The sequence below is a fragment of the Martes martes genome (assembly GCF_963455335.1).
Source record: "Martes martes genome assembly, chromosome: 5".
Taxonomy (NCBI): domain Eukaryota; kingdom Metazoa; phylum Chordata; class Mammalia; order Carnivora; family Mustelidae; genus Martes; species Martes martes.
Window position 1 is genome coordinate 60,980,459 of NC_137892.1, and position 26,751 is coordinate 61,007,209.

At 37.8% G+C, this 26,751-nt stretch overlaps 1 protein-coding gene across 1 annotated transcript in view; it reads right to left on the reverse strand.

The window, feature by feature from the left end:
• MSH3 (mutS homolog 3) overlaps window positions 1-26,751 on the reverse strand; it is a 187,929-nt gene that overhangs the window by 15,176 nt on the left and 146,002 nt on the right. Inside the window, exon 20 of the mRNA XM_080804700.1 lies at window positions 22,188-22,345. Coding sequence (XP_080660826.1) covers window positions 22,188-22,345 — 158 coding nt within the window. The remainder of the gene's footprint in view (window positions 1-22,187; window positions 22,346-26,751) is intronic.

Consider the following 26,751-nt stretch of genomic DNA (forward strand, 5'->3'; position numbering starts at 1 on the left):
TTTTTCCTCTGAATTTTTTTATTAGGAAGCCAAGTATTACTTTATGAAAAATAAAGGATCCCTGAGGGTCTATGTACTGTGTGCCAATAACAGCTGAAATCATATTAAAAAAAAAGAAAACATGTGTTGGATATAAAAGAGTGCCTAACGTCAAAGTGCACCCTGTAGAAACATTGTGAATAGAGCCTGAGGTACAGGACAGAGCTCCCAAAAAGTAGGGAAACCTCTGACCCTACCTTCTGGGCAATCATCTCAAACCAAAGTTTTGGTATTCCAAGGGAAAATAGTGCTTCTCTGTGTCGTTGTGTTTAAAAATCCATGAGTACTAGAAAATTACAGAATTAAAGGTTTTTTCCCCTGGTATTTCCTTAACAAGATTCCATAGTGTATTACAAATTACAGTACCACCTTGAAATAATTTATTTATATAAGCTAAAACTTTTTATTAGGGTGAAAGATGTTTAGTAATCTCAGACATCTAAGACAGGTTCCTAAAGTGGACTTCATGGAACACAGTTCTTAGAGATGTCAAGAAATGGGTGCAAAAGATGTAAGGGTTTCTTTCCTGTAAGATTTCCACCATCCTTTAATATTATACTGCACATTGTGTATTTTCTAAAGAAGAATCTACTATACAGCATTTCTCTAACTCATTTCACTGTGGACCCCTAAAACTCCCAGAGCACCTCGTGGCAATAATGGTCTACAGAACATATTTGGGGAAATGTCTATTTAGTCTAAAAGGATTCTGGGAGAAAAAAAAGTGTATGTGGGGGAGAATCATTAAGCAATACTCACTCAAGGTCATGCAGTTAATAGCAAAACTCAGAATTCAGGTTTTCGACCCGCTAACCAGCTTTGTGAGTTTTGGTTAACTATTTTCTTAGCAAAATACCTTCATCAATGTAGTTTTGTTCCAGTAGTTCACATGTGACCTACAGCAGCATAATGTACCTTTTCTTTTTGGAGAATGTCATGGTGAAATCCAGCCTTAACCATCTCTGGGCTGGAGCCTTGTACTGGGCAGGGAAGATGGAGTACATTGTTTTTCCCACAGATTGGCAGACCCTTAGGAGAACTACTCCAGGAATAAGTGCCATTTAGAAATTGTATGTAACTCCATCTAGGATAACTCTACCATAGATGGGGTCATATAGAAACATACATATAGGGCGCCTGGGTGGCTCAGTTGGTTAAGCAACTGCCCTCAGCTCAGGTCACGATCCCGGAGTCCCGGGATCAAGTCCCGCATCAGGCCCCAGCTCCACGGGGAGTCTGCTTCTCCCTCTGACCTTCTCCCCTCTCATGCTCTCTCTCTCTCTCAAATAAATAAATAAAATCTTAAAAAAATTTTTTTTAAAAAGAAATATACATATATATTTATATAATATATATTTATATAACATATATGGTTTATATATATATGGTTTATATATATATAGAAAGTGCTTTAATTTTATCCATTTTAAAATCAGTAACAATAAAACAGAACTTTTGAAATGTTGCTAACTTACGAGCATTCTGATTACTTCCTTAAAGTTCAAATACTGTTATTTATATCAATTTTCAATGTTTAATAATATTTCTCCCCACCACAAAGGTTAAACTTTTCTATCTCTGAAACCACTCAACTCTCCAGAATCGTAATGTTTGACCCCATTTAACACAGTTGATTTTTCTCCCTATATGTTGCAAGCTAACAAAAAGAATGAACCTTTGGCTGATAACAAAGTGCTCTGATAAGGCCAATGGGGGGGAGGGGGGAAAGGGCCTTTGATTCTCAAGAATTGGAGTAACAAGCAAGCACTAAGATTTTCATACAATATTTTAAGTATTATACTTAAGTGTTTTCTAGAAACAGTAGGGTAACAGAGGGGTCTGGCTAGAAGTTTCATGAACTGTAGGATGCTCCTGGGAAGTTATTTTTAGGCAGATACATACACATATAAAACATTTAGTATGTGACAAGGGAGAGACTTTTAATGAGGAAGGGAGGAAAGGATGAATGATCAATCCACAAAAAAACATGCCAGCTAGGTGGTTATTTTGAAATCAAAACAAAACAAAACAGACGTGCCCCTACTCAAACCATATTCCAAAATAAATTTATGTAAAAGAAGAAACCATAAACATACAAAGAGGTATAAATGAAATTTAATCTCTGGATAGGTAGATGGGTGGCTTTATAAACTTAGCACCAAAACATGTGTACAGGAAAAAACACATAGGAAAAAGTTAAAGGCAAACCACAATCGGACGCAAATATTTGCAACATGTATAAAAAAGGGTTAATATTCCTAAAACAAATACTCGCATAAAGCAAAACAAAATGGTGAACATTTCAACACAGGCAGGCAAAGGACAGGAAGAATCAATTCGCACACACAAAAACTCATGAAAATAGTCACATATTATGCAAGTTCAAACAGGAATAAAATGCTGTTTTATATACATCAATTAGCAAAGAGATGAAAAAGAAGGATGACATCTACCACTATCGAGAGTGTAGGGAAACGGGTATTCTTATGTAAGACTGAGACTTGTTACAATCTCCCAAAACGCAATTTAGTGATGTCTGTCAGAAGTCTTTCACAACCCATAAATTTCACTCTAGGAATTAACACTATGGAAATTATTGCAGAGGTATGAAAAATGCATGTACAAATATATTCCTTAATGTTATCCAGTGAAAACCTGGAAAAATCAAATGCCTAAAGAAAAAAAAAGAGCAGTAATAGTAGGATGGAAAACTCTGCAGCCAGTAGAAGTGGCATGTTTGAACTTAGGACACTGGAAAATGGTCACAACATATCTTATGTGAAAACACGAGGTCACACAGAAAGTGTCTAGAGGGAGGGCAAGAGGCCTGCCCAGCTGCTGAGGGAGCACAGGCCGGTGCTAAGAATATCTTCAGCAGTGTTCCATACAGACACAAGGATAGCACCCAAAATTAAAGAAAAATCAAGGAGAGTTGAGGAAAACTGACAGAGGAGGATAGAGAAGGACTGAGAACAACCAACAAAACAACTACCACAGAGGAAATGAATAAAAATATAATTCACTAAATAGAGTTAAAACAAACAAAACCTCTATTTGGTGTCCTCAGAGAGATTAAGAACACTGCAGCCTTAAAATAAAATACCCTACCCAAAAAAGAAACAGCTGGAGAACAAAACATCTTGTAAATTAAAAATATGATGACTGAAAAAATTCACTGTATAGGCGGGATTAAAATTAGATACTGTGGAGGACCACGGTTTTAATCTGAAAGATAAATTCAAAGAATTCTCTGAGCCCAGTAAACAGATCAAGAAATGAAAAATACACACACAAATAATTTTAACACAGTCAGTTCCTGAGGGTTTAAATCCCACCCAATAGAAGTACAGAAGCCAGATACAAGAAAAGTAGTAATATCATAGAAGAAATAAGACACGCATCATCAAATGGAAAGTTTCCACAAAATGCCAAGTAAGATTAATAAGACAAGATTTATACCTAGAAACACACCGGTAAAATCTTAGAAATGACAGAAATTTTAAAAAAAAATCCTAAACACTTCAGAGAGAGAAAAAAACATTCCTAAGAAAAGGATGAGAATAAGGTGCCACCAAACTTCTTATCTATAATGAATGCCAAACTAGAAGATAAGGGAGCAATTCCTTTACATTTAGAATCTGGGAGTTTATATCCACTTAACCTTGCAAAACAGATATGAAGACAAAATAAAGCTTATCTTAGACTTTCAAGAACTCTGAGTTCTCATGAATAAACTGCTCAAAGAGAGATAGAGACCAAAAAGAGAAAAGAGCATTTGAGAGGAAAACACGAGATATAGGGAATAAGAGAAGTGCAAAAAGCTAGACAGAAATGAGAATTTTAGAGTGGGGTGCTTAGGAGGGGCCCCTCTGACAGTCTAACACCTTAAGGATTACATACTTTTTAAGCTGTCAAGTGAATGTGGCTGTAACATATACGCAAATCCGAATAACATAAATGCTCATTATTGGCTCCTTCCATTTGTAAATTAGCCCATGAAAAAGAACAAGGTAATTGCAGCAGGAGAGATGTTGAGAGCTTTTGGAAAGGTATAAGTAAGAACAGTTTTAAAAATGAGAAGGCTCATATAATGATAAATGATTCTTTGTATTTGTAGCCAGAAGTTCAACAGCTAGTGTTTAAAGCAAATAAATCTAAAATTAGAGTGAGGACTATTTTATAGACATTGTAAGGTTAACTACCAGCGGAACAAAGGTGGGACCCTTCAGAGCGACTGCTTTGAGTGCACTGGTCTAGGGTTCAGTGCCAGAAGTGCTGGGAGTTTGAGGGAGCGAGCCTTTTAGTTTTCAGTTGTATGCTCCCTGCACCATTTGAGCTCCCTTCTATTGTGACCGGGCATTGCTTCTGTAATCATTGTTTTTAATAAAAATGTCATTTTTATTAAAAACTGCCGGTGCAGAAAAAAATATAGAAGGATATCAACGTGGTTAGAGTTATTGTCTCAGGGTGGAAGAATTCCTGGTCATGTGGTGACCCTTTCTCTTCCTCTAAGCCCCTAGCAAAACATCTGGTACAAAGATGGAGAATGATAAAAGAATATTAAATAATGTCTTCTTTCCCAGCTCCAGGGATTAAGCAGGAAGTACTGGCCTAATATGGCTGCTAACAAGATTCTATGCTTTTTAAGTGCTCCTTTCATTACTATCATTGAGGCGCCTTTAGAAATTAGTTCAAAATAAAATATAGAGTCAATAATTATAGATAAATGTATACATGTAAGTCAGTAATTTAAATTTACATTTAAAGAAGCAAATCACATTTTGTACAATAGAGATGTTCAGAAAGGCTGAATTTTAGTCACTAGAGATAGGTGAATTCTTATTTTTAGGCCTTAGGCCTTGAACTTGAACTTCCTATACATCTGTCACTTGGCATTAAAAAATCAGCTGTCACACTGAAAAAGGAAGTTCTGGCCTAGAAGATGGAGTGAAAACTTTTTAAAAAGTCATGCAATTTATAAATTATGTAATGCAGCCAAATATGGTAGAAAAAGTAACTTGAGGGAAGAGACCCGCAATCTAGTCCTGGCTTGGCCACTAAGTACCGTGTCATCTTAGCCAAGTTAGGTTACCTTCCTGTGTGGTCCTAAACTTCGTCATCTGTGAAATGGAGAGACTGGAACAGCTAACCTCTATGGGCCTATCCTCTTCCCAAAGTCCCATGATTTTCATGAATGTGTTCATTTATGCTCATACTAGTACAGCAAAAAGTCTGTTAGATTAAGTTTTCAAATCCTGAATATCAACATCAACTTATTTAACTTGGGCAAATCCTTTAACTGAAACTTAACTTTTCAATTAGTTATTCCTCACAGTGGCTGAAGCCCAAATGTGATTACGCACGTGAGGAAGAATGAGCATTTTACTGTGTTCTGGGCACCCACCTGAGTGTTATACCTGCATTATTTCACTGATTCCTGACACCACAGGAGATAGACCTTATCCTCATTTACAGATGAGGAAACAGGTTTAGTGACCAAAAGGCCAGTCAGTCATGGAGTTAGGATTTGAACCCAGGTCTACCTGATTCCAGAATGTACACTCTGATCTCCTTACTGTACATGCTGTCAAAGGCTGGAAGTATGTGTGGTAGATACACAATAAAGTGACCCCAATGAACTCTGCATTCTGGTATTCACCCCTTGTATGATTCCACCTCCCCTGAGTGTAGGTGGGACCTGTGACTTGCTTTCAATCAATGGAATACAGCCAAAGTGATGGGATTTTACTCCCTAGATCGTATGATGTTGTATGAGACTACATCTTGCTAGACCCACACTAGAGACTTTCTCTAATGCTTTGAAGAGCATGTTGCCACACTGTGAGAGGGCCATGGGAAAAGGATCTGTGAGTGGTCTCTAGGAGCTGAGAGCAGTCCCTAGCCAAAAGCCAACCAGGGGACTCAGTCCTATCATCTCAAGGTGATGGATTCTGCCAGCAACTTGAATGAGCCTGTAAGTGGATCCATCCCCAGTTCAGCCTCCAGATGAGAACTCTGCACAGGACCCACCGAAACTACAGAAACCACAGAAACTCTGAAATAATATGCTGTTTCTTTTAGCTGCTGAGTTTGTGACAGTTTGTTACACAACGCAGAAAACTAATTCAGTACCTTTACTCTGTAAGTATAAAAAATGAGAATTTGGTGTTCTCTTTGGATTCTTCTCTCTTAATCTACAGTATCCAGTCCTTAGTACTCTCCTTTCAATCCCACTGATGTTTCACTAATTCATATTCATTGATCTGAGTTATTCTGATAACCTTTTCTATCTTCATTTTCTCTAACAGCTATTCTATTTTTCACCTTACCACCAGACTCCTATTTTAAAATCAACTGAGTCATGTTGGAAATAAGTATAATAAGTCAGCCACAGAAGGACAAATACTGACTCCACTTACGTGAGGTCTCTAAAATAAACAAACTCGGGGTGTGGGGGTGGCTCAGTCGGTTAAACAGCTGCCTTCGGTTCAGGTCATGATCCCAGGGTCCTGGGATCAAGTTGCACATTGGGCTCCCTGCTCAGTGGGGAGTCTGCTTTTCCCTCTGACTCTCCCCCTTCTTGAGCTCTCTCAAATAAATTTGAAAAAAAAAAAAATCTTAAAAAAATAAAAATAAAATAAACGAACTCATAGAAACAGAGAAGTAGAATGTGGTTGCCAAGGGCTGGGGTGGGGGTGAGGAAAGAATGGGAGTTGCTAATCCACAGGCATATAGTTCTGATTTTCCAACTTGAGTAGGTGCTAGAGATCTGCAGCACAACACTGTTCCTACACTCAACAAAAATGCATCGTACACTTAAAAACCTGTTAAGAGGGTAGATCTCATGTTAACTGTTCTTATCACAATCAAAGAATTTTGGGGGGATCTATGATAAAAGAAAAATAAAAGGGTGTCTCAAACTGGACAACAGCTTTTTCTGCAATGTCAGCGAAAAGTTGATGTTGCATGACTGCATTTAAAAGTTTACATGTACTTTTTTCTAATCTTAATACTAATTACTGAGTTTAATCACTGACAACTGCAGCATACAGAGACAGACTGAATCCTATCCAAGCGGCAGCAGGACACAACGGTTGAGTGAGTAGACAAGTTCCAGAGCTCTGTGCTTCAGCTTCTTCATCTGTAAGCAGTGACAATAGTACTGCCTGCTTTTCTACTTCTTACGAAGGTTATGAGAAATAAGTTAATTTCGTAATTTTTTAGAAAACAAAACAAACATACAATGGTTTCTTAATGCCTGGAAAATGAAACCCTAAATTCTGAGCATGGTTTATAAGGTCTTCTGAGTCTCTGTCCTTAAACCTCTCTCCAATCTCTTCTCCTTCTACCCAACCCAAATGAGTCAAGAGTGAATAACAACGTGAGTGTCCAAACTTAAAGTTAACAAAGGACCGACTGATCATTTGTGGCAAGAGTTGCAAGGGATGAAAGGTTTTAAATTTATGTTCTCCTTTGTACTTCTGTATAAATTAGAGTTATCCTTGTCCACTGTTGCTGAGTTTATTCTATAATTATAATGTACAAATCTAAGGAACATAAGAGAAACTTAAGTTTTTAATGAATATAAAAATTAATGTTTAATATTTTCATGGAAAGCTTATTGCAATAATATGGTACCTGGTAATTAAAAACTAGCATGCAATCTCAACAGTATTCACCTGCATTTTCCATTCAGTTTAAAGACACTGCATTGAAAAGAGTAAGTCCAATTTTCACTTTTCACAATAACCTAGTTAATGTAAAAATGCTTTTCCTATGCCAAATTTTTAGTGGTAAAGTCAAATTCATACTGATGAAGTATAATTTTTAAAAATGCTATTTACTTTCTCCTTCTCCAAACTATCCTTGCTAACATCTTCAAGGCCTTCCTGACAAGACTAACAGATCACCCATTCTCCATCCTGACCTTGTTAGATTTTGTCACTGATGGTGACCAGTTGTTCTCTAATGATCTTAGCATCAAAGCCTAGGTAGACTTTCAGTCATCTCAGACCCCACGGTGAGCATGGAAGTCCAATGTGGGCTCGATCCTGTGACCATGAGATCATGATCTGAGCCGAAATCAGGAGTCAGACGCTTACCTGACTGAGCCACAACATGCTTCACGGTATTATTGGGTTTCTGCCCTTAAGGACAGCAGACCAGATTTGAGTGCGTCTTAGATGTACTTTTACTATGCAATGTTCCTAACTACCATTAGGCCACTGATTTTCAGTATCTTTTTAGCTGTTAAATCCCTTGCTCAAATGAAATTTCACAGAGAAACTCACTACAGATTAGATAAAAGGCATGCTGATTTGGTTCCGACATAGCCCTGTAAGGCCCTCTCTCCTCATCCGAAGGGGGCTCTGGGGGGCTCTCAAGACCCTGTACAACAGTTTGAAAGCCATCGCCTCAGCAGGAACACATTTTCTATCACAATTATATTTTTCCACAGCACATAATGAGAAAGGAACAGTGGTGCCCGGCAGACACTGAAGACAGACCAGCTTGCTAACCAGTCACTGAGTAGACTAGGGAAGCATGAGCTTCTGACTGTGGGAAATGTTTCTGATAAAATATTTTCTGCTAACTACCCTTAAGGAATATAGTTTATTTTTCCAATAAATTTCAGCAGTATAGTTATTTTGATGGACACAGAATTTTATAACTAAACACATTTTCCTTTTCGCCTTGGTTACTAAAAACTGAATAACACCTCATAATAACAAACAGCAAATCTCACTTTATTTTTCTATCCTTACTATCTTATGTTTCTCTCCTTATGTTCTCTTTATTCCAGGGTCTTTAGATACCATTCTGCTTTCCTATTATCACGCTAACCTGTACATATCCCAGAAAAGCACCAAAAATAAGTTTTTGAAGACATTATAAATTAATATATTTTTTATAACTTTTTATTACTTCAACAAGCACTTTACAAGACACAATACTGAAAAATGATTCTGAAGTTTTTCAAATGTTAAAATATGTTAGAAATTTAAGGACTTCTAGAACACATGTCATTATTATTCTTTCTGTATTTATATTCAAAAGTAGTAAAAATGCATTCTTTAGGTTTCGTCTTAGAGTTAGTTTGCTCTGAGTACACAGGTTATAGTTATGTGATTAAGAAAAAAAAAATCACTCTGATATTTTTAGGAGTGGCGGTTGACTAATCTTTCTAATCCCCTACTCCCTCCTCGCCTATAACCCTTAAATAGGTCAACAAAGCTTAATAAAGCACTAATGGAGAAAAGAAATTAATAGTTTCTAAAATCAGTTTCCAAAATAAAGAACAGTTACATGAAAAATTGAAAAAGAGTTTGTTTTTATGAGATCTTGATATTTTGAGGTAACATTCTAGATGTTTTTCAATTGTAGCTAACAGGGTGGACCTCTGTCCCCTCAAATCACAATTTCCAGGTCTTACACAAGGAAAATGCTAGCATGAGGGAGAAGTGCTGTAATTAACAAAGAAAAACAGTTTTTCTTATTGAACGATCAATACTGGAGCTCAAATATCAAAATCACTGAATAGAGGCAATAATTATCATATTATATTTGGATTTGGGGACATATTTGAGTGCTTCAAAAATTGTGGTAAAAAATATATAAATAAAGTTTACCACTTACCATTTTTCAGGTACACAATTCAGTGGCATTAATAAGCACATCCAAATGTTGTGCAACCATCACCACCATCCATTACTAGATCTTTTCATCATCCCAAAAAAGAAATTCTGTACTCATTAAAAAACAAACTCGCTATTCTCTCCTTCCCGCCAGCCCATGGTAACCTCTATTCTATTTTCTGTTCCTATGAATTTGCCTATTCTAACTTCCTCATGTAAGTGGAATGCCTTATTTGTCCTCCAAGTGCTCTGTATAGGAGGAGGACTTTGTGTTAGCTTATTTTGCCTTCTTTTTGAAATTAAAGATGTTTTCCTATTTACTTCATTTTGTTACAAAGTTAACAGAATTCTGTAGAGTATACATGTCAAAGCTTCTTATTTTTTGAGTATTATGTAAATGTACACAAGGAAAATAATCTCCTAAATAAATAAATCTCTAACTTTGGAGAAGGATGGTATAAGAAAGAAAAATTTAAAAATTACAGTCTAAGAAAAGAAAAAGCCATAAAAGGCTACCAATTACTATAAGATGTGTAGATACTGGATAGTACTTAAAAGGCATGAAAAAAAAATCTGTGTTGCTTTTAATTAAAACATAAACATTAACCCAGAAATGGAATGAAGCCACCAATGATTTACCACTACATTGTATGCATTTTTAAAAGAGCCCGAAAAGGCAAATACCTAAATAACCATTTCCAGGTGGTAGAATTACAGGTAATTTAAATTTCCTCCTTTTTTTGAGCTTTTCTATTTTTAAATCTTGCACAGTGAACAAGCATTCCAGTGTAATTAGAAAACATGTTATTTTTAAAAATCACAAATGATACATTTAAGAACACTTTATTGTATCATTACTTTAAGACAAGGGAAAAAGAAAGTAATTACCAGGTTAAAGAAACAGCTTTCTTCTAGCAACATCAAAAACACTTGATTAGCAGCAATAAAATTATTACAAAAGACAAGAAAAGTTTTTCTTTCATATAATTGTTTCTACTAACAGTTGCAATCACACCACACTACAGTATTTAAAATTAATTTATAAAAGTTGTAACACTGAACTGCATATATAAAACCAAGCAAAAAATACTGTTAGCAATCTTTCAATTTCAATGGAAACATTGCTGAGAATCAAGACAGTAATCCAGGAAAATGCCAAACTTGTGTTGGCTCTTGTGAAACCATGTTCACTGGAAACACCTACAAACACAGGCAGGCCACTTATGAAGGACAGGGGCATTTTCCTATCAAAGAGAACCCAGGATGTGCTGACTGGGCAAACTATTCTCTAACACATCTACGAGTCTGCTCTGTGGGAAAGTCCCAAGAATTTCAAAGGATAATAATGAAGAGAGCAAATGTTCTTTTCCAACCTTAACTGCGTATGTTAAAACCACAAATAATTAAGTCCATCAAAAGAAAGACAAGATCAATCACTCATCAGGAATAAGATTAATCAGATTAATTAATTACTCAGATTAATTAATAAGATTAATAGAGGGGAACCTGACATAACCAGAGGGATGCATCCTTACAATTAAACACACATTATGAGCTCAGGCAGACAAAATCACAATCTCTCTGATTCTGTTGTTCTCTTTGCAAAATTTCGGGAGTGGAAATTGAACAATGGCTCCTAAATCTGAATACGTTTCAGGGTCACTTGCAGAGGTTCTTAAATACAGAGTCTAAGAGTCCCCTTCATCACACCAATTACAACACTATACCCAGGGGATCTGTGTTCAAGGGAACTGCCTGGGCTCTGCATTTCAAACCAAACCAAGTCCTCAGGTGACTGAAGTATTAAATTCACACAACCACTTCTTATCAAAAGATGGAGAGAGGCATCTCCTGTTTGGCAAACACAGCTGTGGGAACTAAATAAACAACAGAGATATTAATAGGCAACACTTCTGATGCCAATAGAATTCATAACAGCCTACTCATTTAGTAAAATATCACTTATCATGCGGTTTTTAGTGCTGGTATTTACTACCAACTGGAAAACATACACTGATTCAAGATGTTCTCTTTCTGCCCAAGGAGGATATATACATACATATATAAAATATATATATTAAATATATAAATATATATTAGAATAGATACATATACAAGTATATATAAATATATGTCATATATATTTAATAGAGTACAAATACTCCACAGTAGGTGCTCAATCAGTATTTGCTGAATTAAACTAGACTGGGCAAACAAATCAGTAATCATCCACACAGTCAAAAGCAAATATTCAAAATAAGTTAAGCATTTGAATGCCTATTACGCTCCAATTCTCTCTTAAAATAAGCACACTGTTGCCATTTTGAGTACACAGTTTCTGAAGTGAGGAGCGGAAACAGACTTTACTTGGGTAACACGGCAAGAAAATTATTAACCAAGGGCCATTTAATGTAAATACCACTTTCTACCAACATTTAATTGACATAAATTATGCTGACAGAAGCCAATTGTTTTGCTTTTTTCAAGCCACATTTAATTCACTGCTTTTCTAAAACTTAATTAGCAAGTCTAAAAAGTTAATGAGGTTTAAGTTTGCATTTATCAGGATAATAAACAACAGACCTTATATTCTGGTGATGCACTCAAACATGTTAATGATCCTTGGAAATATGTGTCTAGAAATATTTCACTGATAAATACATATATCACAATATACTGATATAAATATACTAATTAGGGCCGCATGTATATGTTCGCCAAAATTCTACTTTTAAAAATAATGTTCTTGTTCAGGAATAGGCTTATACAAGGTTACAACATTCAGTAAAAAATATTCCTAAAGCCTGTCTGTTCACAGCTTTTCACACATTCATTTATTCCTCTGACAGCACAGCACACGGCACAAAGTAGGCACTCAACGAGTATTTACAGAATGCATGAATTTAAACCCGGTGTCATAAATGTCTGGTCAATAACACAAAAATAACCAATTTAAAGGTAAAAGTTTGGAGCCAAGTGTTATGCATCTATTTCACTCTGCTAGATTTTCAGTATTTCTTCCATTGAGTCCAAACAGGATTTGCAATGATTTGAATAACAACATACCTATTATGGGAGAATTACAAAGAATATGAAACTAAGATCATAAGCCATCCAGTAGATCTTCATATTTAAGACAGCACATTTTACATGAGCTTTGAAAATGCTAATTTTGGGTCTCAGCGATTCCAACTTAATAGGTCTCTGATCAGGGCTTAGAAAGTTTTAAACATTTGAAACAAGTTTCTCTCTGATTCTGATGCAGCTGTTATAAGAACCATATTAGAGAAATACTCCCATGTATGAGAAGGGGAAAACTAAACCAAATTTGTTTCTGCACCTGAGCCTTGAATTTAGCTCTTGCTTTCCTGGCAGCCAAGACAAAAAGGAATTAAAGAAAGTAACCATCAGCTGATGAGAGGAGGCCTGGCAGTTTGTCAGAGAAGGCCAATAAAGTGCTTCAGATCTTTTTGTAAACAGGCAAAGCATGCACACGGAGGGAAGATAATCCCCTAGCATTAACAAAAAATGACTTCTCAGATGGCACTTCATGTACAAGACTGCAAATAAAAAAAATGAAAATTTACTTACGAGCAATTTGGAAGACTATATAGAAACATCATCAAATGGGTATGTCTAATTTTCTTTTACCTTCCGTATTTATTTCTGAGACAGAGAGAGCATGTATGCACAGGTGAATACATGCCTGCACACCTGCGCCAGTCGGGGAGGGGGACAGAAGGAGAGTGAGAGAGAGAACCCTAAGCAGGCTCCACACCCAGTGTGGACGCAGAAACTGGATGAAGGGCTCAATCTCAGGACTGAGAGATCATGACCTGAGCCAAAATCATGAGTCAGACTCTCAGCTACCCGAACCACCTAGATACCCCTAATTTAATGTTAAAGCACAAGTACAAACCTTTACATACTGCTGGCAGCCTCCCTGAAGAACAAGAAAGACACACATTCCTTACACTCCACAGTCCCACTCCTAGATAACAGCTGGGATTCAGAAAACTTGTTCATGTGCACCAGAAGGTGTGTGCAAGACAAGTACCAGTACTACCTGCATTTGCAACAAATCTGAATCATGTTAAATTCAATCATGGAAAATGGATAAACTGTGGTAGGTGCATGTACAATGGAATATCCACAATTACAGAAAAATGAGTAAACTGGAATTATATGTATCCATATGGATGAATTTCATAAATACAATATTGGGCGAAAAGCCACTTGCAGAAGAAAACACAGTGTGATAACATACATATAAAGGGTAAGAGCATACCCAATAACTCTGTATGTTCTCAAAAACATACCTACGTAGTAAAAATAGAGAGAAATGCATGGGATGACAACTACAGTCAGAAGGGCAGCTCCTCTAGATGGGGTGGAAAGGAAAAGAATTAGGGAGAATTGTGGGTTCAATAGTATTGGCCATGTTTTATTTCTTTAGTAGAGTGGCAGTTACCTGGGGCATTGTTATATGTCTGAATTATTTTACAATAAATAAATGAAAATATGAAGGCATACTATCACACCACATTCCAGTAAGGATCTAGGATATAAATGAATATGGTCCATGAAGACTCCTTTCCAACTGTAAAGGAAGAGAGGGTGAGGACAGAAGAAAAGACAGGGAAGAGAATCCTTATACTAAAGCAGTGCATCCCAGATACAGCCCTCTGAGGTTAGAGACCCAGGAATCTCTGCACAGCAGATACCTTGCAGCCATTAAAACATGTGAGATTAATCAGCATGAACTGGTAGAGAAACATGTCCCCTACATATCTGGAAACAAAAGCAAGTAATGCTGGAAATACTAAGCAGTAATGCTTAGTATAATACCTTTTATATAAAAGAAGAGTTACATATACTTGCTCATCTGTGGAAAGTTATACAGAGAACCATTAATAGTTGTTGACCTGGCCGAAGGCAAAAGTTCCACTCTCTACCCTTTATACTGTCAGGCTGTTTTCATAACAAGCATCTACAATTTTTAAATTAACTTTTATAATTAAACAACTGAGCTCTCCAGCAAGGGCTTGGGGAAATGCTTCTCAACCTCAGCTGCACTTCAAAACCATCTGGATGCTTACATAACTCAACTTCTAGACCCTAGTCCATCTTAAAACCTCTAGGGTCCATGTATCACTATTTCCTAAAAGCTCCATTACAAAAAAGTCTAATGGGGGTACCTGGGTGCCTCATTGGGTTAAATGTCAGACTCGTGATTTCAGCTCAGGTCATGATCTCAGGGTCTTGAGATCAAGCGCCATCTGTCTCAGGCTCTGTGCTGGGCTTAGAACCTGTTTTAAGTTTTAAGTGTCCTTCTCCCCCTCTTCCTCTACCCCTTACCACCCTTGTGTGCACACGTGCACTTTCTCTCTCTCTCAAAAAAAAAAAGTCTAAGGTACATTAAGGGTTCAAACTCATTGTTTTAGATGTTACATGTGCAAATGACAACGTGAGTTATGAAAATTAAAGACACCAGTCTTGTATAATGACCCAGACAAGAAAACCATCAATGTCTACAGGAGGAAGAACTATAGGCTGGGTTAAATACTTTTTTGAAAAGTAAGCTCTAATACACTGAATCACCTGGGAAGGTTTACCCTCAGAACCCCAAATTCCATTCCACTGAGTAGGGAAGAGAAATCTGCCATGGAAAAAAGTGTTCCCAGACAGTGACCACATAAGCATTTCACTGGACTCCTACAAAACATCTCATTTTGATTGATACTACCCTTAATCTGAGGTTGAATCTTTGTTATGTATTTATTTCAGATGTTTAGAAATATTAATAAGCAGAAGAAAAGAACACTCACCATAACCCCATATCCCTCATGGTATTTTAGAATACAAGCCTTCTATTTCGATGATTTTCTCTGCATATATTTACATGTATAATTTCTCATACAAAAGTGGAATCATACTGAATGCCAGGCTTTGTAATCAGCTCTTTTTTTCATGTACTATAACAAGGATATTTTTTCATGTAATACTTCCTCTGGATGGGCCCACCAGGACCAGGTAACTAACTGTAAAATGTATCCCCAAGTAGCTGAAAAAACGGACGTGTGTGAAGGCGTTAATTCAGAATGAAAACTACTCTGCTGAAATCATCAATTCGGCGTTTGCAAGGTTTAAAGCTTAGCTGGTGCATTACGCAGTGACTGGTGATCAGTCCAGCTCCTCGAGGCTGCTCCTGGTTCAGGAGATGAAGGCACACTGTCACGCATGGAAGAGAAGAAGCTCACGTTCCACCCGAGCCCCTTCCAGGCCAGCCACTAGCTAGTCTTACAGTTACAAACCATTTTCTAACATAATAAAAAGGTTTTTTTGAAGCTGTTTTCTTAAGCAATTTGTTTTTCTAGGCCCTGTGAACTATTTTAACTGAACAAGCTTACCTTTGTGGAAACCCCACAACAGTGTTAGTCATTATGTGATAAATATCTTCAGATTCATTGCTGGCTCCATTTTAAGGCCTCGCCTTCATTTTTACTTACGCTATTTGGAATCTTCGCTGCAAACTAACACTTAACTCTTTTCTGGAAGATGGCAGGATAAATACAAATGAACAGGCAAGCAAATGAAGACGCAGACACAATCACTTCTCCAGCACTGCCAAGATCTCACCGTATTGTAATGCCTCAGGCCTCCGTCTCCCGTACCTCACCTGTTTCTGGAGGGCAGGTCAAGAGGTCTCATTTGGCTTGGTATCCCTAACTCCCAGCATCAAACTCTAGCACATGGTAAGGTTTTAAGAAAAACATGTGTTCAGAACCCTAGAGTTTTGGCCTTGTCATTGAGTGAGTGCTCAATACCCCAACAGCCTATAGTTTGTGCTTACGTACACAGAAAGTAGTGGCTGTCTTATGATGAGGCCTCCTTGCTGTGCTGCGTGTTACCAGTTCAGATCACTTCCGAAATCGGATCCTCCTCCTGAATTTCCCAATGTTATTGACAAGCACCACTATTCACTCCTCTTGGTCACCTAGGCTTGATGCCTCCTTGCCTCTAGTTCTTTAACTATCTCTCTTCATCCACTGTAGCTACCAGAGCCTGTCAGTTCTAACCCTGCAATCTCTCTCCTCTGTCCCTTGTCCACTCTCATGTCTATCAGTCTAATTACGATGCTTAGGATCTCTCCAAGAATTAGATCATGACATCATGCCTTTGTATAGTCTGTCTTTCACAGGGTGGCCAGATGAAACCTCCTGGAACCTCAACTGTAACTCTGATCACATCACTTCCCTACTCCTATGTCTTCAAGGGTCCCCACTGCCTGTGGATTTAGCTTTCATGTGCCTGATCTTGACTTAAAGGTCAATTCATTCAACAGCCCTGTTTTAGGTATGTACAAGTAGAGTGAGGTCCAGGTTCAGGGAGGGAAAAGAGAAATGTACAAAACACGAGACTCATCTTTTGGGAACAGACCACACAATAGCAAAGGCAGACCTGTACAGGAAGAGCTATAAAACTAAAAGTGGTAAGAGCTTTTAAAAAAAGGCTAAATACATGGATGAGGGAAGTACAGAGACGAGAAAGATTAATTCTGGCTAGGGGAATCAAGGAAGACTTCATGAAGGAGGTGGAATTTTAACAAAAAAAAAAAATTAGAAGAATTTCTGATGCAGGAAATAGTAAAAACTAAAAAAAAGACAAATGGGAAAGCACATAAGAGCTTCCTGGAATTCAGAAGGAAGTGCTGGGTTAACACATTGGTAGGTGAGGGAAAGAAACAGAAAACAAGACTGAAAAGGTTGCGGTCATCTGGGGGTTCCGGACTCACATGCCCGGAGACCTGTATTCATGGTTAGAGGTTTAGCAGAATTACCTGGTCATAGCTGTGCTCTGAGAGGCATCTCACAGAGGTGTGAAAACTGACTAGAGAGGGAAAAAGGAAGATTGGGAGAGCAGGGGACCAGTTTCTGCAATAATATGTAATAAGAAATGGGGGCCAGGATTAGACCTGAAGCAGGAAAAAATGCATCACTGGCCAGAGTGCACCCGCAATATCCATAAGGGACAATGCCATCGACTCATGCTTATTTTATCTGTTTCTTTCCTGCTGGACTGAGGAGCTTCTGGGTCCAGGTGACACAGTATGCATCTCAAGTTTCAGGGCCAGCCAAGTTAGGCTGTGGTGTGTGGTACTGACAGCTTGTGGACCCACCACTGCTCAAGCTTGGTGAGACTCGTCGCAGGTGCCACCCTTGTCTTTCCATGTGTTCCTCAGTCAGAACACTGTGTGTCCTCCTCTGTGGCTCTTGTAGCCTCCAACATCAAGTCCATACTGCTCTCCACTTCCAGGTTTTTTCCAACTCTCCACCTTATCACCTCCTAAACCCAGACACTGGACACCTTGCCGTACTGCCAAATGGCCGGCCAACTCACCTGTGTCCTCACTCTCTTCTCCCCGTGGGCACTCCCTCCCTTTCCTCTCCAGTCCCTCCCCTGCAACCCTCTCTGAAATCGCCTATTCATTTCCTTGCCTCCTGTGATATGGCAAGGATTCTCCTGCTTACCATTCTTACTTCTAGACTCTACCTTTTTGTAATAACAACAGCTCCTTTGAGGTCATACCGTTTGATCATGACATCTTCCCTTTGTCCATGTTGTCAGCTATTTAACTTCAAATCCCTCCCCCTCACTCATCAAAGTTGTTAACATGTGATGTATATTTTCCCCTCTGCCCCAAGAAACCTGCCAACGCTTCTGGAAGCTAAACCAGCCAACACCACCTAGATCAAGCCTAGATCTCCTCTTAGCTGCTCTCCTCCTCTACTCTACCTCAGCCATCCAGCACCAGGGGCACATCTTGGACTTCAGCAGAGGCATGAACTGTTTCACCTCAAAAGCTGCCCATTCTGGCTCATGCAGCAGGTCCACCACAACTGCTGTTCTAGCCCCACAGGACTCCAGCCCACCTACCACTGTGCTTTCCCTTGGGCCCTCTTCTCTGTTGACGTTCTATGGTCCATTATTCCCAATGTGCACTTGCCAACCCTAATCTTTTTTTTAGATTTAAAGATTTTATTTCTTTATCTGACTGACAGAGAGAAAGAGAGAGAGTGTGTGTGTGAGCAAGCACAAGCAGGGGGAGCAGGAGAGGAAGAGGGAGAAGCAGGCTCTTCACAAAGAAGGGAGCCCAAAGCAGGACTCGATCCTAGCACCATGGGATCATGACCTGAGCCCAAAGCAGATGCTTAACTAAGACACCCAGGCTCCCCCACTTGACAACTCTTATATTCCCTCTGCTTTTTCATTCACTTCTCTGGAAAAACTCCACCCTTGGAGGGGGTTGCAAAAAAGGGTGACACTCTATCATTCCTTCTTTGCCTATTAGCTGGGGCGCTTCTATAATGAGAAACTTCGTCTTGTCACCTGTGTGGAAAGACAGAATTGTCTTGATTCTCTCTTTATTTTTCTATTTTCATTCTCTAAAGTGATTAATGATTTTTGTTATTATAAATATCATTATTAACTTATTCTAATATCCTCCAAGGTAATCGAAGCATTTTTTAAATCATAAATTTATGGATATAACACATCCCCTTGGATATTCCACTGAAACATGTTCAAGTCTACCATTCACGAACAAAACAAGTCAAGTCCCTCACTGGATCTCTCACCTCCTCCTCCCAGCCAAGCTGCCTGGCCACACCTGTACAGTCTATTTCTTGACCTCTGGCTCACTCCTTTACCGTCTCCCACCATTCCACCAAAACAGCTCTTGCTGGGGCACCTGGGTGGCACAGGTGGTTGGGCATCTGAAAATTGGTTTTGGCTCATGTCATGATCTCAAGGTCATGAGACTGAGCCCTGCATTGGGCTCCATGCTCAGTGCAGAGTCTGTGTGAGATTCTCTCTCCCTCTGTCCCTACCACTCATGCTCTTTCTCTCTCTCTCTACAATAAACAAATCTTTTAAACAAACAAACAAACAAACAAAACAGCTCTTGCTAATGACCACCACTTTGTCAAGATTGAAGTTGACTTTTCCAGCTTCATTTCATCTGACCACTCTGGGCTGCTGGCCACTTCCTTTCTCCATGGAGGAGTCTTCTCCTGACAACATAACATCCTGGTTTTTGTCCTCCTGTCGGTTTTCTAGCTTATCATCTGACTCATCGATGCCATGTTGGCAGTCCTTAGGCTCAGCCTCAGGACACTATTTTCTCCGCTATACTCTCTACTGAGATGATCTCACCCACACCCAAGACTTTACTTATCGCTTATACAAAAATATCTCACAGTAAATTTATATCATTACCTTTCATCTCTCCTTCTGGACTCCATACACAACTGCCTAAATGATGGCTCTGTCTCTGCATATTTCTACTTACTACATATAAAGTAAGTCAGGATCTATGGAAAAAAGAAAATCACCCTCTTCCCGTAAATGCCAGAACAGAAACCATAGTTGTATTGTAGTCCCAATCATATAGTCATATGTCATATAGTCATATATGTCATATAGTCATATATGTCATATAGTAGATGCTAAGTTAGTATGCATTGGATGAATGAATAAATACACCCAAATTCCTGAAATTAATGTGGCTTGTCCTTTTTCAGTAGGCTTATACTTGCTATCACTGAATGTTACTTTATATAAAGTATTTAATATAAAGGGCACATGGAAGTCCCTATACATTGATAAAAAGTTTAAAAAATATATATATATATCGGGGGCGCCTGGGTGGCTCAGTGGGTTAAAGCCTCTGCTTTCGGCTCAGGTCATGATCTCAGGTTCCTGGGATCGAGCCCCGCGTCGGGCTCTCTGCTCAGCAGGGAGCCTGCTTCCTCCTCTCTCTGCCTGCCTCGCTGCCTACTTGTGATCTCTGTCTGTCAAATAAATAAATAAAATCTTTAAAAAAAAATATATATATATATATGATAAAGTTTAGCTGTTTTTATTATCATCACTGAATTCATTTTTTGTAGGCAAAAACTATTTTCTGATTACCTCTGAATCCATTCCCAAACACTTGTCTAACTCCATGAGAAAAACTGGACAAAAGCAAATTCTTACTTTCTGTTTCCCTTGCAATTATGGCCAAGAGACATAGGTCTGGTCAGTGAAATATAAGTGGAAGTTTTCTGAGAGGCTTCTGAAAAAGTACTGATTTTCTGGAAATAAAAAAAAGGTATGGGGAGGAACTGTGGCATTCTGTCTTCCTTTTTCCTCATGTGATGTCATGCCTGGAGTCATAGCAACTATCTTGCAACTATGAGGGAATGGCCAACAAAACTGCAGAACCACTGAAGCAGCAGAAGCAGCAGCCCACCCCAAGCCCTCTCATCACGTGAGAAAAGTAAACTCTTCTCTTCTTTTCTATTACTTGTATATAAAAACATCTGACATTCTGCTAACAAGGTTCTCTTTCAGACAAACCATCTTACTTTTTTAATCTTTTCTCTTTGTGAATCTTTTAAAATCTTTTTTCTCTTTGTTAAATTTCTCTGTCCCTCTCCCTAATAATGTAACTGAAATAAAATACCAAGTATATTTACATACGCACACATACATTTTTTTTTTTTTTTACAAAATAGAAAATGACAATTTAAAAAGTAAAGAAAGATTCCTTAAATTTCTTATACTGAGTTCATCTACAAATACACAGAGATCAAAATAACATCTGCTTGGTGATATGCCATCAAAAAGAATTGAGGTCTCCTTGCTTTGCTCACTCAGACTAAAAACCAAGCTCTAAGGTAAAGTATTTTCATGTCTACTCAGGTGCATCAATATCAGCATGTGATATATTCTGATGTAATTCCAAAGTCAAGAATCATATAGATATGCAGCTAGACAAGAAATCAAACATTTATACACAAAGCTTAACTACACAATATAGACTATATTTAATTTTTCCAAAAATGTACATGCAAGAAGTATAATACTTAAAGAACTGATAAATCTGAATAAATAGATTAAACTATGATTATCCTATTAGTAAGACCAGGATATTTCACCTGTATTCTTAATATGACATGCATTTAGGTTTATAAAGGGTAAGACCTAGTTGGTTGTAGAGAATTTTCTTAGAGTAAGAAAAAAAGAGAGAGAGAGAATATGAATTAAATTATCTTGGGCCAGTCCCCTTTTCAGTCTGTTTCAGTCCCCCACCTATAAAACAAGGAGAGTGTGGACTGGTGTTCAGACTGTTCTCCGCACAGCCTATCCAGGCAAGTCTGCAAGCCTTCCACTCTGACTCAGGCAAAGCAGATCTGCTTTTATCTGTTTAAATATTCATCTTTTATATAAGATAAGATTTTCGTCAAAGAACTCAGGAACTAAAAATAACTCGAATTACTGGACAAAATGCTCTCCTTGGTCTCTTCTGATATTAATATTCATGATGAAATGATTTCTTTAAGCTCCAAAGCCTTAAATATTTTAAGAGCAAATCTATTCATCTAAATATGTACACAGAAAGTTCATGTGACAATGTGGGCTTGCTTTATTTTCAGAAATATATTCAAATAGAACTAATGTTTTTACCTCGTGAAAATGCCATCCACGATTCCAATTGTTGCTTCCTCTGCAGGAACGTAGGAGCCAATCTGAGCCATGATAGTAATCAATGCAACTTGTTTTATGTAGGAGCTCTTTCCACCCATGTTTGGTCCAGTGATTATCATTACTCTCTCTGAATCCCCCTAGAAAATTAAAAAGAAATTTCACTTGTTGTACCCAAAGGGCTTTTATGTAATATCTGTAATTTATCCCATAAATGAGAATGCATTGGGCAAAAGACGGCTTTCTGGTATTTAAATACATTACTGATTAAGTATCACAAAGGGAAAGAGGACCTCTTTGTCTTCAACCTGAACAAGAATTCTGAGCAATGTACAGGATTGTTCCCGCATATGAAAAAGGAAACCAGAAGCAACCTAAATGAGGTAACTACTATGGCTTTCTCATTAAACATTCATCAATCTGACTCTTTGTGTGTTTTTAATATTGCTTATATTTAAAATCTATCAATTTCCATTTATCCATCCTAAAACTACACACATTATATAGCTAATTGCTCAAGGCCCTAATTTGAGTTGGTAGCACAAGAATTTTTTCAGTTATAGATGGACGACTACTGAAGAGGTTTATAATACCAAATTCTAGGTACCAGCTTTATCAGCATTTTTCACTGGCATTTCACCAGAACATGTAAAGGAGGCAGAAAAGTGGGGGCACCTGGGTGGCTCAATGGGTTAAGCCTCTTCCTTCGGCTCAGGTCTTGATCTCAGGGTCCTGGGATCGAGCCGTGCTTTGGGCTCTCTGTTCAGTGGGGAGACTGCTTCCCCCTCTCCCTCTGCCTGCCTCTCTGCCTACTTGTGATCTCTCTGTCAAATAAATAAGTAAAATCTAAAAAAACAAAACAAGTGGCAGAAAAGCTCAAACACTTGTACTAATTTAACTTCTAGAACTTGCCTCTATTAACCAATTACAGTACTTGCCACATATAGACTCGTCCTAAGGGAAATTGTCCAGCGGGAGACCTCTGCAGCAAGTGAGCCCGAGGCATCCATGTGCTGTGCTCTGTGAACCCACCACGCTGGGCAATACCTGCTTGGTCAAGAGCAGCTACTGTGTAATTCACCAAGAGTCCTAGAGGTGGCCTCACATAAAAGTGCTTCTGGAACTAATCAAATAATCTCTTGGGAGTTTAAACTGAGGACCATTCACAGATTCAATCTGGAGGAAGGCAGAACAAGGCCACAAAACACTGGGGATCATGAGTAAGAAGTTAGGAGGAAACAAAAGGAATGAAGAAAAATTACACAGAGCAGGGAGTAAAGGGGTAATTAGCAATAAAAAGGAAGAAAAGCAGAGGACAGGGGTGCCTGGGTGGCTCAGTAGGTTGCGCCTCTGCCTTTGGCTCGGGTCATGATCTCAGGGTCCTGGGATCAAGCCCTGCGTCGGGCTCTCTGCTCGGCGGAGAGCCTGCTTCCCTCTCTCTCTGCCTACTTGTGATCTCTGTCTGTCAAATAAATAAATAAAATCTTTAAAAAAAAGCAGAGGAGAGCCCAGAGTAGTTGAGAAATTTCATGCCAATAATGAGGGTCTCAAAGTTAAAATATCACAAACTCTTACTACTAAGGGGATAAAAAGAAAACCAGTTCCATCTCTAAAGTTGTCTTATATTCTAATTAACCAGACATCTCCAGACTCACTAAAGCCAAGCTGTACTAGAGATCTTGTTCTCCCTGTGATTCCTTTCTCTTATGGTTACAGGTAGCTTTAAAATGAGGGTCACATGTCTCCATTACTTGAAGGAACTTGAGTGAATCTATGTTTCTTGGAACAGAAAAGGCTTAGCACACTGAAAGCAAAGAAAGAAACTTTGCATGAGTAGAATGATGAAAATAATGATTAAAATAAAATTAATTCTCCTACATAGATTTAAAAATAATAAACCTATTATAAATAGTCAAACTTGGGACCTACCCAAATATTTCAAAATTTTAAATAAGATGAACAGCTTTTTTAAAATTGGCAAAAATGACACAAGAAATAGCTAATCTGAATAATCCTATGTTTATTAAAGAAACTCATCTGTAATTAAAAGCCCTTCCACAAGAAAAACCCCAAACCCAGATAATTTCTCCACTTATTCTTGCAAACATATAAGAAATAGCACTTATCTTACAAAAACTTTCCTACAGAATACAACAAGGGCAACTCTTACAAAACACTTCAAAACTCCAACAGAATCCTGATACCAAAAACCTGACAAGAACATTACAAAAAAGAAAAATTACAGGCCAATTTCATCCACAAAAATATATGTAAAACTCCTTAGGATATTAATAAGCCAAAGCTATATAAACATTTAGAGTTTTTGAGGAGTATAGGGTTGGTTTAATATTCAAAGACCAATCAATGTAATTTACCACATTAAGAGAATAAAGAAGACAAATCAGATGATGACCTCAAAGAACACAGAGAAAGCATTTGATAAAATTCGGTATCTACTCATTAAAAAAAAAAAGGCATGAAAAGGAAATAAAAGGTACAATCTTTGGAAAGAAAATAATACATCTATCATTAATCCTACAGATCATGATTATGTTTCCAGAAAATTTAAAGAAACCTATAAAAATTATTATAATCAATAAATGAATTAAGCAAGATCTTTGGATATAAGGTCAGTATTCAAAAGTCAAGTTTATTTCTAGACTTTAGCAATAAGTAGTTGAAAACAGAAAATTTACTGATAAAATTGACCACAATATCAAAAGAACTCAAATACCTAGGAATAAATCTAATGAAATAAGCAGGACAGGGAAACACAAAAGACACAGCAAACTACAAAATATCTCTGAAAGAAATGAAAGAACACCTAATTAAATGAAAGAATATACTATGTTCATGGACTGAAAAGCTCAATACTGTAATGCTACAATAAATAAATTACTATGGTTCTGGCACAAAGACCCACAGTGGAATAAAGTAGAAACAGACTGGGGCACCTGGGCAGCTCAGTCAGTTGAGCATCTGACTTTTGGCTTCAGCTCAGGTCATGATCTCAGGGTTGTGAGATCGAGCCCTGTGCACAGGGCTCCGCACTCAGCAGGGAATCTGCTTGTCCCTCTCCCTCTGCTCCTCCCTCCGCTTGCACTCTCTCTCTCTCTCTCTCAATAAATAAAATCTTTAAGAAAAAAACACAGAAACCAATTGATGTGTATACAGTTACTTGATTTATGACAAAGGAGACATTGCAGCACAGTACACAAAGGATGATCTTTTCAATAATGGTGTTTGGTCAAAAGGATATCCATAAAGAAAAATAAGAAATCCTGACCCCTAACTTACATCATTAACAAAAATCAGTTTCAGGTACATTACAGCTTTGACAGACAAAAAAACAAAACAAAACAAAAAAACCCACAAGATTATTGGACAATAATATATGATTTTGGGGTAGAGAAAGATTCTTCAAGAGATCACAAATCCTAATTAGCTATAAAGGAAGATTTAAAAATGGAAGTACATTGGGATTTTATTTATTTATTTATTTGATAGAGAGCACAAGCAGGGAGAGCAACAGGCAGAGAGAGAGGGAGAAGCAGGGGCCCCGCCAAGCTGGGAGCCCATTGTGGGACACCATCCCGGAACTCCAGGATCATGACCTGAGCCAAAGGCAGAGCACCTGAGATCATGACCTGAGCACCCAGGTGCTCCCATTTGATTAAACACAAAATGAAAAGGCCTAAAATAAAGAAGTAGTACTCCTAGGTAGTAAAAACACCAAAACAATGGAAAAATGGGCAAAGGACATGAACAGGATATTTATAGAAAAAGAAACACTCAAGGCCAAAAACATATTCTTAATCAGGAAAAGGAAATTGCAGGATTGTTCAAGGGACCTATAAGCTATCTCTAACATTCAAACAAAGAAAACTGAAAATTTTTGAAGAAATAATTTTTAAAAGACACTTTCAGAAAATTCATCATATCATCAAAAGGCTTAGGAGTCTACTTATGCGGCATGTTGGAAGTATATGGGAGCAATTTGGAAAGGCCTAGTAAAATTAAAGATTCTGTATTACTGGTCTACATGACCCCGCAATTCCTCTTCTAGGAGTCTAGCCTAGAAAAATACACAAGTACTCAGAAAGATATTTATTTTCACTCTAGTACTGTCTGTATTCATAATAGGGAAAAAAAGACAATCTAACTGTCTGTCATTAGGAAAATGAAAAGAGGTACTTTGTACAATTATGAAACAACCATTTACAAAATAGCATGCGACAGGTTCAGTGTACACTTCTGTGTACACTTTAAAAATATACAAAATTATATATTGTTAAAATATAAATAAATAAAAGAATAAAAATATGCGTAAGGATAACACGAGGATAATGGTTACTAGTGAGATAAGGAAGTGAAGGGGGAGGTCTGTAACACTTTATTTACTTTAAATATATCTAAAGTTCATATCACAAAAGGTCATTCTCTATGATATCTGAGTGAAGGATAAATGGGTGTCTGCTATACTGTTTTCTATACTTTTTCACTCGTTTGAAACATCAGGTACTTGAAAATTATTTAAATGAATAAG